This window comes from Montipora foliosa, chromosome 6 (assembly GCF_036669935.1).
Source record: "Montipora foliosa isolate CH-2021 chromosome 6, ASM3666993v2, whole genome shotgun sequence".
Taxonomy (NCBI): Eukaryota; Metazoa; Cnidaria; class Anthozoa; order Scleractinia; family Acroporidae; genus Montipora; species Montipora foliosa.
The window spans coordinates 26,993,432-27,006,237 of NC_090874.1; the positions used below are offsets into that span (position 1 = coordinate 26,993,432).

A 12,806-nucleotide genomic window follows, 5' to 3' on the forward strand; every position below is an offset into this window, starting at 1 on the left:
ATCACATGGCGTCTCATAACTACCTATACTGGGACAACTTGATCTTGTTCTTCTCGATGGTACTGTTTTCAATTTGCCATTCTACAAGTAATTAATACCACTTTACCCACAGAAAGTTAAATTGCTTCTATATTATTGGAAACATAACATATTTTGAACGACGGAAAGACGAATGTTAATATGATTTTAGGATCTAAAACATTAACATTTTTTATGATTGAAACCAACTCTTTCACCCAGCGTCAAATGCAAAGTGCAAGTTCGTCTCTTTCGTATTCGATGCACACTAACAGGAAACCTCAGTACCTGTGTAAAATGAATTGCTTCGCTTTTTCTTTTGTCAAGAATACAAAAAAGGCAAAAGCATGGAGGATAGCTGAATTTAAGCAAATTAACGAACGATTGGTTATGGTTTTGAAAGCGGAGCAATGTCACAGTTGTAAGCGAAATCTTTGACCCACTCAGCTTCTGCGGTTCGTCAATGGAATCTTCATGTTGTTATCTGTTGAATTGCCTTGACTAGAAACTAAAAAACCAGCGGGGGTTTGAAAGGCACATGCCAAATTGCTTTGTGAATCACGACAGAGGTAATCTTCTCATCTGCCAACATTGAGAAGGAAGCAATGTAATGTACAATCCATAAAAAGGGTAAATTTAGCTTTACATCGGCTTCAGACATAGGTAAGTTAAAGCTAATATTCCTTTACAGATCACCCAACTAATGGAAAAGCAATAAGAAAAAGCTTTTTGTGCTCAAGTTATTCAGTAAACCGACTAGATTGTTTCTTGCCCGGTCCTTACTGACCAGCTTTCGGGGAAATAATGAGGAATCAGAGGCAATTACAACCAAAAAGAGAAGATTTCGAGAGTTTGTTTTGCTGCTTGTAGGATTTTAGTACTGAAGACAATCCACTGACTTAGTGGATTACAAATAACTTCTGTTGCTGATAGACTTCACATTTAACAAAAGTATTTGCAATTTCACAGCTCAAACTTGGAATTAATACTTTTACATTTTTCGTAATATAAACTGTGGATGGAGAGGGAGTAGAGTGAAAGGAAATACCTTCCAAGTAAATTGTAATTAGTGGTACTTTTTTCTTCAAAAGTGAATTGGGCAAGCATTTGATTAACATTTTCGCCTTTTCGTCTCCGAAAAAAATCTCTTTTACCTTGCTTCGAGGAAAAGGACTTAAAATTGAATTCGCAGTCTGTCACGCCGCTATATATAGAGTCATCAGCAAGGTTGAGTGGTGAATCATCAGAATCATGATAGACGAAGTAATATCACTAATTTGTCCGCAGTGGGGAGATATTGCTAGTGTTTTTAAGCGATTCAGCATGTGCAGTTAATCATGGAGATCCTTCTCATATGCAGTAATTGTAATATATAATAAGTTACTATGTTGATTGTATACGTTCTCTTTAACTTACACTGCCGCACTTTGGATGCAATCAACACCGAGGCGCTGATCAGGAGTACCGCGAAGTATCGTACCCCGCAGTCGAGAGTGGAAATCGCAACCGCAGTGCTACTCTGAAACACAATAAAAAACTGATTAACATTTTAGAAAGAGATGGACCGTGGATTCTGCCCAACACGCACGATATTCATTAAAAATGCAGGAAGTTTTGTCTGAAGTGGTAAAAATGCTTGTGGAATTTTTCTATTTATTTTTCGCCCATACCTTTTTTCTTAAATTGACAGGTGACGTTGCACAAATGTACTGTTATTGAGCAAAGTCTTTGTTTTGATTGTTTTTAGATACAACTTTGCTACCATTTCATCTAGAATTATCGAATAAAATGGTGAAAATAAGAAATTCCTTGTTTTAAACTTTGCTTCTTGTAAATTTTGTCCAGAAAACACTCTAATTTGTTTACCCTTTAAAACCCAAATGTTGACAGCTCGCGCTTTGCATTTGTATCACTGACTTTACATTAAAAGTTAAATTTATTACTAAGGAAGTCTTGTTTTTGGAAACAAGTAATTTTTAACTCAAAATTTTAATTTTCAGGGTCAATTGAAGCACAAATCCGACTTTTTTTTTAGTCTTATACAGTTGCGTTCATTGTCATCGAAGAATGCACGGCCTCGAGAGGAATTCGAGCATTGGTTGACAATTTCCTTTTTCTGACAGCAGTGTATGTTTGCCAAAGCCTACTCAAACACTCAAACAAAGAAATTAGACAAGACACAAAAACGCGAACAGGGCTTGTTGTGATAATTACTTGCTTTGGAGTTCTCTAGAAGTCCTGGTTACTCAGGGAATCAGCCTTTGTTTTACTTAGTACTTTGAGTACATGTTCTATGGTCACTGTAGCACTCACTGGGTATGTTATGACTATGGGAGTTATAGAATTAATTTATTGCGTGGATTATGCTTACAAAGTATGTCCTAGTCTGAAAGTAATCATTGTGCGGCAGTCAATAACTATCCTTCCTAACTGATCTAGTCTCGATAGTTGTAGCCATGCGTGTTTAATTTCGAATGTTTGGCATCAAAGCGAAGCGTCTTCTGGGTAGTATAATTGAACTTTTGAACCTCTGCTCGGCAAGTCTGACCTGAAGGGACAATTTTCAAATTATTATTCCGAGGGACGTTGCAATATCGCAACAATAACAATGAAATGGTTTTGTTAGCAAAATATCATCGCAGTTAATGAAGCAATGTAAAAAAAGAGCCTGGGGAAAATAACAGCCGTTTTTCCTATAAAATGACGAAAAATAAGCGATAAGGTTGTATATTGCTTGATGTCATATCATTAAACCTTTGCATGCATGCTTTGTCCTTACATCAATACCTAACTCGTTCAATTGACTTTGTCACAACTTCGGTCCACAACCTATACTCCCTCTGTCTCATATTTTTTGTTGCCTTGACAGGCTGTTGTGCACATTAACAATGATAATGATGTAACATGACACGAGTGCCAATGGCTTGTGTTTTAAAGGGCACTGTCATGCTAAATTTGCTGTTTTTAGGTCAACACTGGGTAAAAATCTAAATTAGTACTCTAGCTCACACCTACAGCATTCCTGACAACCCACTGACAAGATATGAAATACATTTATTCTATAAATACTGATGAAATACCAGGATTTTTTCTTTTACTAAAAAATCATATCTTCACCGCGCGCAGTGAACATATCATTTTTATCTTTCACATGCAAGAATATAGGTGTCGTCATGGTAACGAACACGATTAGCCAATAAATCACAAGCTTCTTCTTCATCGTATATAAGATACTTTTGTGCTTTAATATAATTCTTCTCTACTTCATTAACATTTTTATTGCAAAATTTTACATCATCATGATTTGTTTTTCATAAATTTCATATTTTGTTTCATGTTACAAAAATGCGTCTTTTAGCGGTTGGTGACCACTTTTTTATCATTTTGAAAATGAAGAAAACCAGTTGCTTTACATCTGGACATTTCATCAATATCTAAAAAAACAGAACATTACATGGCCGCTTGGGAATACGAGTTTTATCTTCTGGTGCTGAATATCTCTCACGTGTGAGCGAAGTGAACGAGTGAGAGATACTTCCAGCACGAGAAGATAAAATTATTATCCCCGCGTGGCCATGTAATATCCTCTATTTATTGCACAAAGAGCTCTTCGTATTTAATTTTTGGCGACTTTCTACAGACGCCGTCTCCAAACTTGAAAAACCTGGCTAGTGCACTTCAATTGTTATTGGCAACAAAACTACACCATTGTTTTTTGGTCTTGATTGATGCAGACTTATTTTAGTGTTTTGAAGTTTGACTGAAATAGCTTGACGCTGTGCATAGAGCTGTGGTTAAGAGTTATCAAAAGCTTCCTTTATGTAACAGGTGTTCTTTCTTGAAACCTTTATCTTTATCCACAGTAGACATACAGAGTCCAACAGAGCGACGTGTAAAACTGAAATTGCTCGTACTATTTCTTCCTTTTCCAGAACTCCAATGGCCAATAACATTTCTGGTAACGCCAGTTTCACGGCGTCTGCACCTTTGTTTTACACGGATTTCAGAAGCATTTTAGGTGCTGTTGCAGTGGGTTCCTTGATTGTACTGACTATAGCAGGAAACGCAATTGTTTGCGCAAGCTTTTACACTTTCAGGGACCTGAGAACGATTTGCAACTACTTTATTATCAGTCTGGCCATTTCTGATATCTTAGTGGCAATTCTAGGGATGCCGTTTTGGTTGATATTACAGCTAACAGACTTATCCAACCCAAAGATAGTGACAGGCCATGTAAATATCTTCTGGAATTGTATGGATATTTTCTTCGGCACAGCATCGATTATGAACTTAGCAGCAGTTAGTGTTGACAGACACGTGGCTATAACTGCACCTTTCACTTATCCATATATTATGACGCCATCGAAAGCACTCCTGATCCTGACTTGTGCTTGGTTTTATGCCATCGTTCCGTCCAGTTTGCGACTTTTGGAATGGCCTCAGCCGGGTGGTTATCAATATTTCGTGTTCGTAGCAAGCTTTTTGCTTCCGCTAATGTTTATGATAGCAATGTACAGTAGAATATATATCGTAGCCCGACGCCAAGCCCAACAAATTCGTCAAGGCATGACCTTTACCATGGAAGTCAAAGCTGCAAAGACAATAGCAGTGGTTATTGGTGCATTTGTTTTCTGCTGGGCTCCGTTCTTTATTTCTAGTATTGTGTTCATGCATAAAAAGGAGTTTTTCCCCATATTTGTTTTCAAATGCGCGAAATGGCTAGAATATCTAAACAGCTGCTTGAACCCTGTTTTATACACTTGTTTAAACAAAACCTATAGAAAGGCTTTCAAGAGACTTTTTAGGCGGTGGCGCGGAAAGCTGGAGCGTTCTCGTGAGGAATCGGTTGCTGCCATTGGTACACTATCCAGGCGACTCACTCTACCAAGGGGATCTATTTTTTCTTCTCAAGGAAATGCTTTTTCCTTGTCATCTGGAAACCGAAGCAGTAATGGAGAATGTAGGAGGAAATTCAGCAGGTGTGGAAGCAGAAATAATATAGAAATGAATGACGATGGGAATGGCCTTTCTTCTCCGACATTGATCTGACGCCACCTGGTAACTCACTGGTATTTTGTGCCAACAATGAAATGATACACGCAGCGTTCTTCAAGGAAAAGATATTTTCAACAAATTTTAAAGAGTATTACAGTAGGAAGACATTGTTTTGTTGAAACTAAGGGACAGTCACAAGTTTATTAATACTTTCTTACCATGACCATCCAAAAAAAAAAAAAAAAAAAAAAAACAGCGTAGCAAGCGCTTTGATGTTTTTTTAAATTTTTATTTAAGTGAAGCGTCTGAGTGAATGTCCTACCGAAAAGAACTGTTTAGGATGACATTAGGGACCTTATAAACAAGGATGACGACGACGGCTACGAGAATCCTGTCTAAACATACTTTCTCCCGTTATAGTAATAATTCTGCGATTACCACAAGTCGCTCGGCATGGAAAGTGTGTGTCCACATTCCAAGAATAAAATTGGTGAGAGCGGTGTGGATATTTCTAGAGAAAACTGAAAATTCAACGTGAGGTTTGTGTCCTCCACACTTCCTCAAAATTGGTCATTTCACGTCGTTGTCAGGATTAGAATGACAAAGAATCGTATCAAAATGTAAAACGCACGCGCGCGGCGCGCAGAACTATTGTTTTTGTTCATTAAAACAGTTCAGAAGTTCATGATCTTGAAGCATTTCATTATGATTCTGCTGGGGTTTGAGTTCAAAGATTTCTTCATGTGGATGTAACGTAGCTCGTGCATTTTCCCGCGCCTGCACCTTCGATCTTACTTTTGTCCATATTTGGGCATAAAATTGGTGTCTATCATTTTGTCATTTATTTGTTTGAGCAGGTTGGAGTTTTGGCAGCTATTCAGCTGATGTGGACCTCCTAAAATCCCCTGCGTTCTTACAAGGAAAAGAAACGCAAGTGTGCTTCTGACCTTTTGTTTTGTGTTGTTCTCGTAACTGTCGTCGTTGTCTTTGCTTAAGCTTCATAATTGACTGACAATTCGACAACTGAGCGGAAGTCTTCAGAGTCAAAAACTACAAATACTCTAGTCTTTGATGTGACAATGTGACACGTTCACATTTAATTAAACGATTCCTGAACTCATGAATGTAATATGTATCAATAAACTACTACTACAACAACAACGACAGCAACAACAACAACAACAACAACAACAACAACTACTACTACTACTACTACTACTACTACTACTACTACGAGTCAACGAAGTCGTGATGTTACATACATACATACTTAATTGATCATTCCTCATAGGGGCTTTTCAGGGCCAACAAAACACAATCAACGAAAAAACAACTGTTAAGAATCCAAACTGGTCGGACACAAACCAGTTGGCTATTTACAAGTTAACAGACTTAACTGATTAGGGTGTAATGTGAAGTGCTAGTTTTGTACCCCATATGAACCACGTGAGCGTTAGCCCTACTTAAGGAAATGGGCCCACACAAGGACAGAGAAAAACTCTGACCATGGTGGGAATTGAACCCACGACTTTCAGGTTCGATCACCGCTGCTCTACGGACTGAGGTACAAGGTCGGACGGGAGCAGGCCGTGGGACCTGAAGATGTAAAACTCACGGCAATGAACATGTACGAGTACAAGGAATGGTTTCGTTTTTACAAACGTTGGCCATGTTTTGTACCTCATGTGAACCATGTGAGCGTTAGCCCCACTAACATAGTAGGGCTAATTTAAACCCGAAGGTCGTGGGTTCAATTCCCACCATATAAACCACCTCACGTGGTTAATATGGGGTACAAAACTAGCAGTTCACATTACACCCTAATCAGTTAAGCCTGTTTAAATATAAGTGCTACACGGCCAACGTTTGTAAAAACTTAACCCTTCCCTGTATTTACAAGTGAGGTTGAGAAGTTTAACTTGGGACTATCAGGAACAAATTCAAGGAGTTGTCAGAAGGAGTCTTGAACCCGGGGACTCCTGATCAAAAAGGAAGGGGCCTAACCACTGGGCCGCACCGCCCAGCTATGTCAAAAAATGGAACCTAATTAGCGAGCTAACCTCCCGTAACAGCGGAAGGACGTCCAATATCTTAAAGATCAAAGCTGATAAAAGTAATATCCGGTTGATATAGCAGAAACTATTAACGAACACTTTAAAAATATTGCGCAAGTACTAGCGGAAGATATTTCAGCTGTAGATGTAAATCCTGAATTTTATCTGGAAACCGCTGATAAATCGTTTTCTCTGCAAACTCCGAGGATCGATATTGTATTAAACCTTTTAACGAACATTAATGATAAAAAGTTTCAGAGAAGGCAGGTATAGTATCGCAGAGATATTGAATGTTGAAAAGTGCTTTTTTTCGGCTTTCACTGTCGTAGAGCGGTCGGGTCAATTGGGAATTCATTGGAAATAATTATAGTTGTGACGTCACTATTGGTGTGCTGAAAAAGCACGGGATACAAATCTTTCAAAATTCAGTATCCTCTTTAGCAGAAAATAATGGTGTTTTGTGCTGCAAAAAATTGCAGGAACAATGAAGCACGTTCAAGTTTCACGACAACCCAAAACCACGGGAAGAATGGCTCATAAAACTTAAAAGGTAATCGTTTGAACCCACTAAATATTCACGCGTTTGTGCAGACCATTTCACACTAGACAGCTTTAAAGAAATCTGGAAGTAAGGGGTTTGCTTGGCCCAGCTTTCAAGCCACGAAGACGTGACCTTACAGATGATGCCATATCAGCTATTTTCAACTTCAAAAGCGTGGAATCTGAAGCAAAAATATGCCAGAAAAGAAGCTACACCGACGATCATTGTAGTCCGCCGACTAAGCAGTTCCTCATCCATTCGTTCAGCAATTGTGAAACGCAAAAATTTAGAAGTAGGCATGATCCATCGTGTTTAACATATCTAGGAATATATTGAACATTTTCCCTCCCTCTATTGGGTCTTTTATTAAGTTTGCTCGCGTTGTGAAGATCTTAAATGTCCATCCAGAACGGTCCAAAGCTAATCTCGTCTTCGATGTCAAGACTATTGAATTTGTGAGCACATGTTTGATTTAATGTACCAATATTACGTGTACTCACGTTCAAAACAGACTTAACTGATTAGAGTGTAATGTGAAGTGCTAGGTTTCTACCCCATCTGAACCATGTGAGCGTTAGCCCTACTAATGGAAATGCAGTCATATTCATAAAGGCAAGTTATTACAAGTTACTGGTATGTATGGGTATATTTGTCCAGGAGGGGGTAAATCTACAAGATCTTAATCAGTACTGTACATGCGCCTATCGCTCACGTTTTTTGACGAGAACATAACTATGCCCCTTTCCCTGGCAATTTTGATGCTGGAAAAAAAACCATTGCAGGTGATTCCCGTACCACACCATAGAGTATTTCAGACACTACCCAAACATCAGAAACCTTTCCAGGTCACACACACCTGTGTTGTTGATGTATAAGAGAAACATCCCATATGGAATATCATGGGCTATCTATGGGGCCTTCATGGTAAAGTGGTAAATTCTTTGTTCATGGTTGAAGTGCACTTAGCTATCAAGCTAGTTCACAGGCACCTCACTTTTAATAATATGAAAGAAACTTAAAAGAACATGATTAAGAACCCCAACTGGCATTTCATTTCAGTAGCATGAAATCAACGGCATGTTCTCTCTACAAAAACGGACAACTACGACTACTATCAAGCCTTGGGCTTGTTCCAACAACAGAATGAAAGATCGGACTCACCAAAACAGTTGCACAGAAATTATGGTTAATTATAATTATTAATTTCATTTCACAACAGCGAACAGTGAAATCGTACAAAAACGCAAAGCAAACACATGAAATTCCTGAAATAAGAGGATAACAAAGGTACTTTATAATTTACGGCGTGTGGACCTCCTAAAAACCCCTGCGTTGTTAGAAGGAAAAGAAACGCAAGTGTGCTTCTGACCTTTTGTTTTGTGGTGTGTATAGTGAGGCCACATTATGGAATAACTTGCCAATAGCTTAAAGAAAGTTGGATCTGTTGATCACTTTAAGCGAAACTTGAAGAAGGCATCCAGCATACCGAGCGGAGTCCCACACGGCAATCATGTAAAGCAGTGATAAATAGTTTTAGTTTTTAACTAGTAAAGCTTAACTGATGATTTTCCGTGTTTAAATAAAGTCTTACTACTACTAGTATTACCGTCTCTTCCTTGCCGTCCCTACTTCCTTACTGTTCCTAACATTACTACCAACGGACCTGGAGCTTCTAAAACATTCCATGCCGCGCCATGGATTCGAATCCTCGCATCATTGGACGTCGATGATTAAGTTTGCTTTGCACTGACCGCTAAGCCATCAAATCAACAAGTGAAGTCAGCTAGATATTTTTTCAACCAAAGAGTTTAAGGTAAAAAAAGCAAAAATTGTTTGCAAGAGGTGGGCTCTTGGTTCTTAAGGACCGAAGCCGAGGCCGAAGACGCGGACGCGCGGAGCACCATATAGTAACCCATCGATGCGAGAAATTTTGGTTTTATAGCCATGACGTCATCGACGGTCTGTACGTATGTACGTCCGTCCGTCTGAGATAGAAAAGTAGAATCGGTTATCAAGCACATTATGCTAACCCTAACCCTAACCCTAACCCTAACTTTAAAAAACATGCATTCATTTTAAACTTAAGGACGTTCGCGCCCAAACTGTTCCCACCTACAGATTTTTGTTGAACTTGCACGCAGAAAGGTAACGATCTACTTTTGCCAAAAAGACAAAAAAATGGGGACTCACCGAGCTCGTTTTCGAGATAATGAGGTGCACTTTTAGAAGCTTGCGTTATTTTAAGACAATCTTAGCACAGGCAGACCACTCTATGTGTTCGTGGTTTATTATATGTTTATATGAAACGAAGAGAATCTAGGAGCGTCATGAATAAAGCTCTGAAAACTGCACATCTAAATCACATCTCGGTCTGAATATCCCAATAAAGTTAAATGAAACCTTAATCGACTCATGTATGGTGTTTTTTCGCCTTCTTGGGCCGTCTAAAGCGTCTTATAGCGAAATTACGTTTTGGCCGGTGAGGGTTAAGACAAGAGAAGGAGACAAGGCTTACAACTTATAATTAGCGGCCGTCAGCCGCGACTTCCTCCACTTCAAACTGGAATTCACGCAAAAATACTGAAAATCTCACCTGAATGGTAACGGATCTTGATAGATGAGTTTTTTCTCTATCTCTTCGCCGAATTTGAGCTTCATCCCTCCAACAGTTTCCGAGAAAATCGATGCTGAAGTCACAAATATAGCTTTCTAAATATGATCGGTGCCAAACTCAGCGACCAAGGGAATTCAAGGAATGCAGGCCGTTTCAAATCTACCAATCGGCGGGCTGCCGCAGGAAGCCAAGCGTTGATTGGTAGATCTATCAAGATCCGTCGCCATTCAGGTGAGATTTCAGTATTTTTGCGTGAATTCCAGTTTGAAGTGGAGAAGGTCGCGGCTGACGGCCGCTAAGTTTCAAGCCTTGTCTCCCTCTCTTGTTTTAACCGTCACCGGCCAAAAGTAATTTCGCTATAAGACGCTTTAGACGGCCCAAGAAGGCGAAAAAACACCATACATGAGTCGATTAAGGTTTCATTTAACTTTATTGGGATATTCAGTCCGAGATGTGATTTAGATGTGCAATTTTCAGAGCTTTATTCATAACGCTCATAGATATAAACATATACTAAACCACAAACACATAGAGTGGTCTGCCTGTGATCTTAGCTTACAAGTGTCAGCAATAAAAAAGCTACATTAGGGAAATTTAGATCAGGTAAACGTACTCAATTCAACTTAACTAATATAACTAAATTAATCTTTGCAGCTGATGTCTTTTTCTGAGGTGAAATAGCCCTTGACAAACAATACATATTAGTCTAAAAAAGAAAACTTCGGTCGCACGAGAGCACAAAAGGCGAAATATTTGTAACTTTTCTCACACAGATTTCTTTTGTTTTTTGTTAAAATGGACAAAATCAGAAAAGGAAGGGATCTACGGAAAGAAAAATAGGGGTCACCGAGAATTCAAGAGAGTAAAATCGCTGCGAAGCTCTCAAAGCGGTGGTATATTCTCACTGTCACGTCATTGCGTGACATTTCCGAGAAGACCTGGGTCCACAGCTATCCCATGATGCCACACGCTTTCACGTTCCATTCTTATGGAAAATGTTTGCGCCTTTAGCATCGTGTTTACCTTCGTGGACTGTCATGCATGACGTGTGCGTGACATGCGCGAAAAAATGCGCAGTAGCAATGGGCAGTTCGTAGGGCAATAAAAACATTTGAAAAAAACAGCCCCATCAAAATTACGCAACGGTTTGTCCTCGAGTTTTCCAAACTTTCAGCCACTACTCGATCAGCTACCTTTTCCAGAGCTTTTACACCCTCCCGCTCACTTCTCTTTAACGTTTCATGATGATTTGGAAATAAATGTGCCATTCTTTTGCCGGCCTGGAATTTTTTCCCCGGCGTTGAAAAATATTTATGAAAGTCAAGTAGGCTAGTGCACGACTGATAAAACAACTCGAATATCAGTCGTGCAGTAGTCTGCTTGACTTTCGTAAATATTTTTTAATCAATTTTGACTGATCACGATCTTCTCTGATCCAACGCTGTGGAAGACTTATCGTCCACGGTTTTTGCAAAGGTTTCACTAATGCTCGGAGTAATGCGTGACATATTACAGTCACGTTACCTGCGCAGTAACGTTGCGCACAAACAATTAGCGCGAACTTCCTTAAGAAGCTAAGGGTGCGAGCACAAGGCGTCCCTTACATGACAAGCGAATGGAAGGGAGCTATTAGAAAGAAAAGGAAGTTTTTAAAACAGTTCAGTAAAACCAGAACACAGTTAAATCTGGAACTCAAGGACAAATGACATAATGAGGCTACCAATTTAAGACGCAAATCAATCAAGTCCTACTGGCAAAAGGTATGCAATAATCTGAACTCTAACCCTAAAAAATTGTACAACACCTTTTATTTCTTCTTAAATTCTTAAATCAGAAAAAGGATTCATGTGCTGGAAACAACATCACTCTTAATATAAATGGTAATCTAGAAACAAATCAGGAAACGGTTGCGGAACACTTTGCTAAGTATTTCTCCACAAGGGCAAACAACATCGGCGGGACAGACATCCTAAACTTAAAGGGAGAACATTTTAGCGCACATATTTGTGTATAAAACATAAAGGAAACGTTGAGTGGGTCTGATAGACCACCGTTCACTTTCTCCAACGTACAGCCAGCAGAGTTAATTAAAGAAATGGAAAGTCTGAATGCCAATAGGGCTTCGGTTCATGATGGCTTGCCTCCAAGGCTCTTAAGAATGATCTCAAAGGAAATTGCCCATCATTATGGACGATTTTCAACCCTTTCATAGAGACGGCAGCATGGCCGAAAACTTAAAAAGGGGTGCATGGACTCCTGTATTTAAGAAATGTTGTAAAAACAGTTAAAAATACACGACGTTTCGAAGTTCTCGGACGTCATTATCAAGTGAAAAAAAAAGTATGAATATTCTATAAATTCAAAAAAAAAACAAAAACAAAACAAAAAGCCAATAGTTCATTAAGAGAAAAGGTAACAGAAAGATATGCTACAAGCTGTACAAGCTAAACAAAGAGTTTAGCACTGATGGAGTCACTCGGAGTATTAAGGCTAGGCCTTAGTTCTTTGATAAATAGCATTTCGTAAACGAGGCAGTCAAATTTCCCGTGTCACTTCTTAGGAACACGAAATTGGTCCTCATTGA

General features: G+C 39.0%; 1 protein-coding gene across 1 annotated transcript; it reads left to right on the plus strand.

The window, feature by feature from the left end:
* The first annotated feature begins 2,198 nt into the window (after positions 1-2,198).
* On the plus strand, positions 2,199-7,531 carry LOC138007063 (alpha-1A adrenergic receptor-like). The gene is made up of 2 exons (XM_068853761.1): positions 2,199-2,334; positions 3,951-7,531. Exons 1-2 carry the CDS (start codon positions 2,312-2,314, stop codon positions 5,065-5,067), a joined length of 1,140 nt encoding a protein of 379 aa, XP_068709862.1. The 5' UTR covers positions 2,199-2,311; the 3' UTR covers positions 5,068-7,531.
* The last annotated feature ends 5,275 nt before the right edge of the window (positions 7,532-12,806 follow it).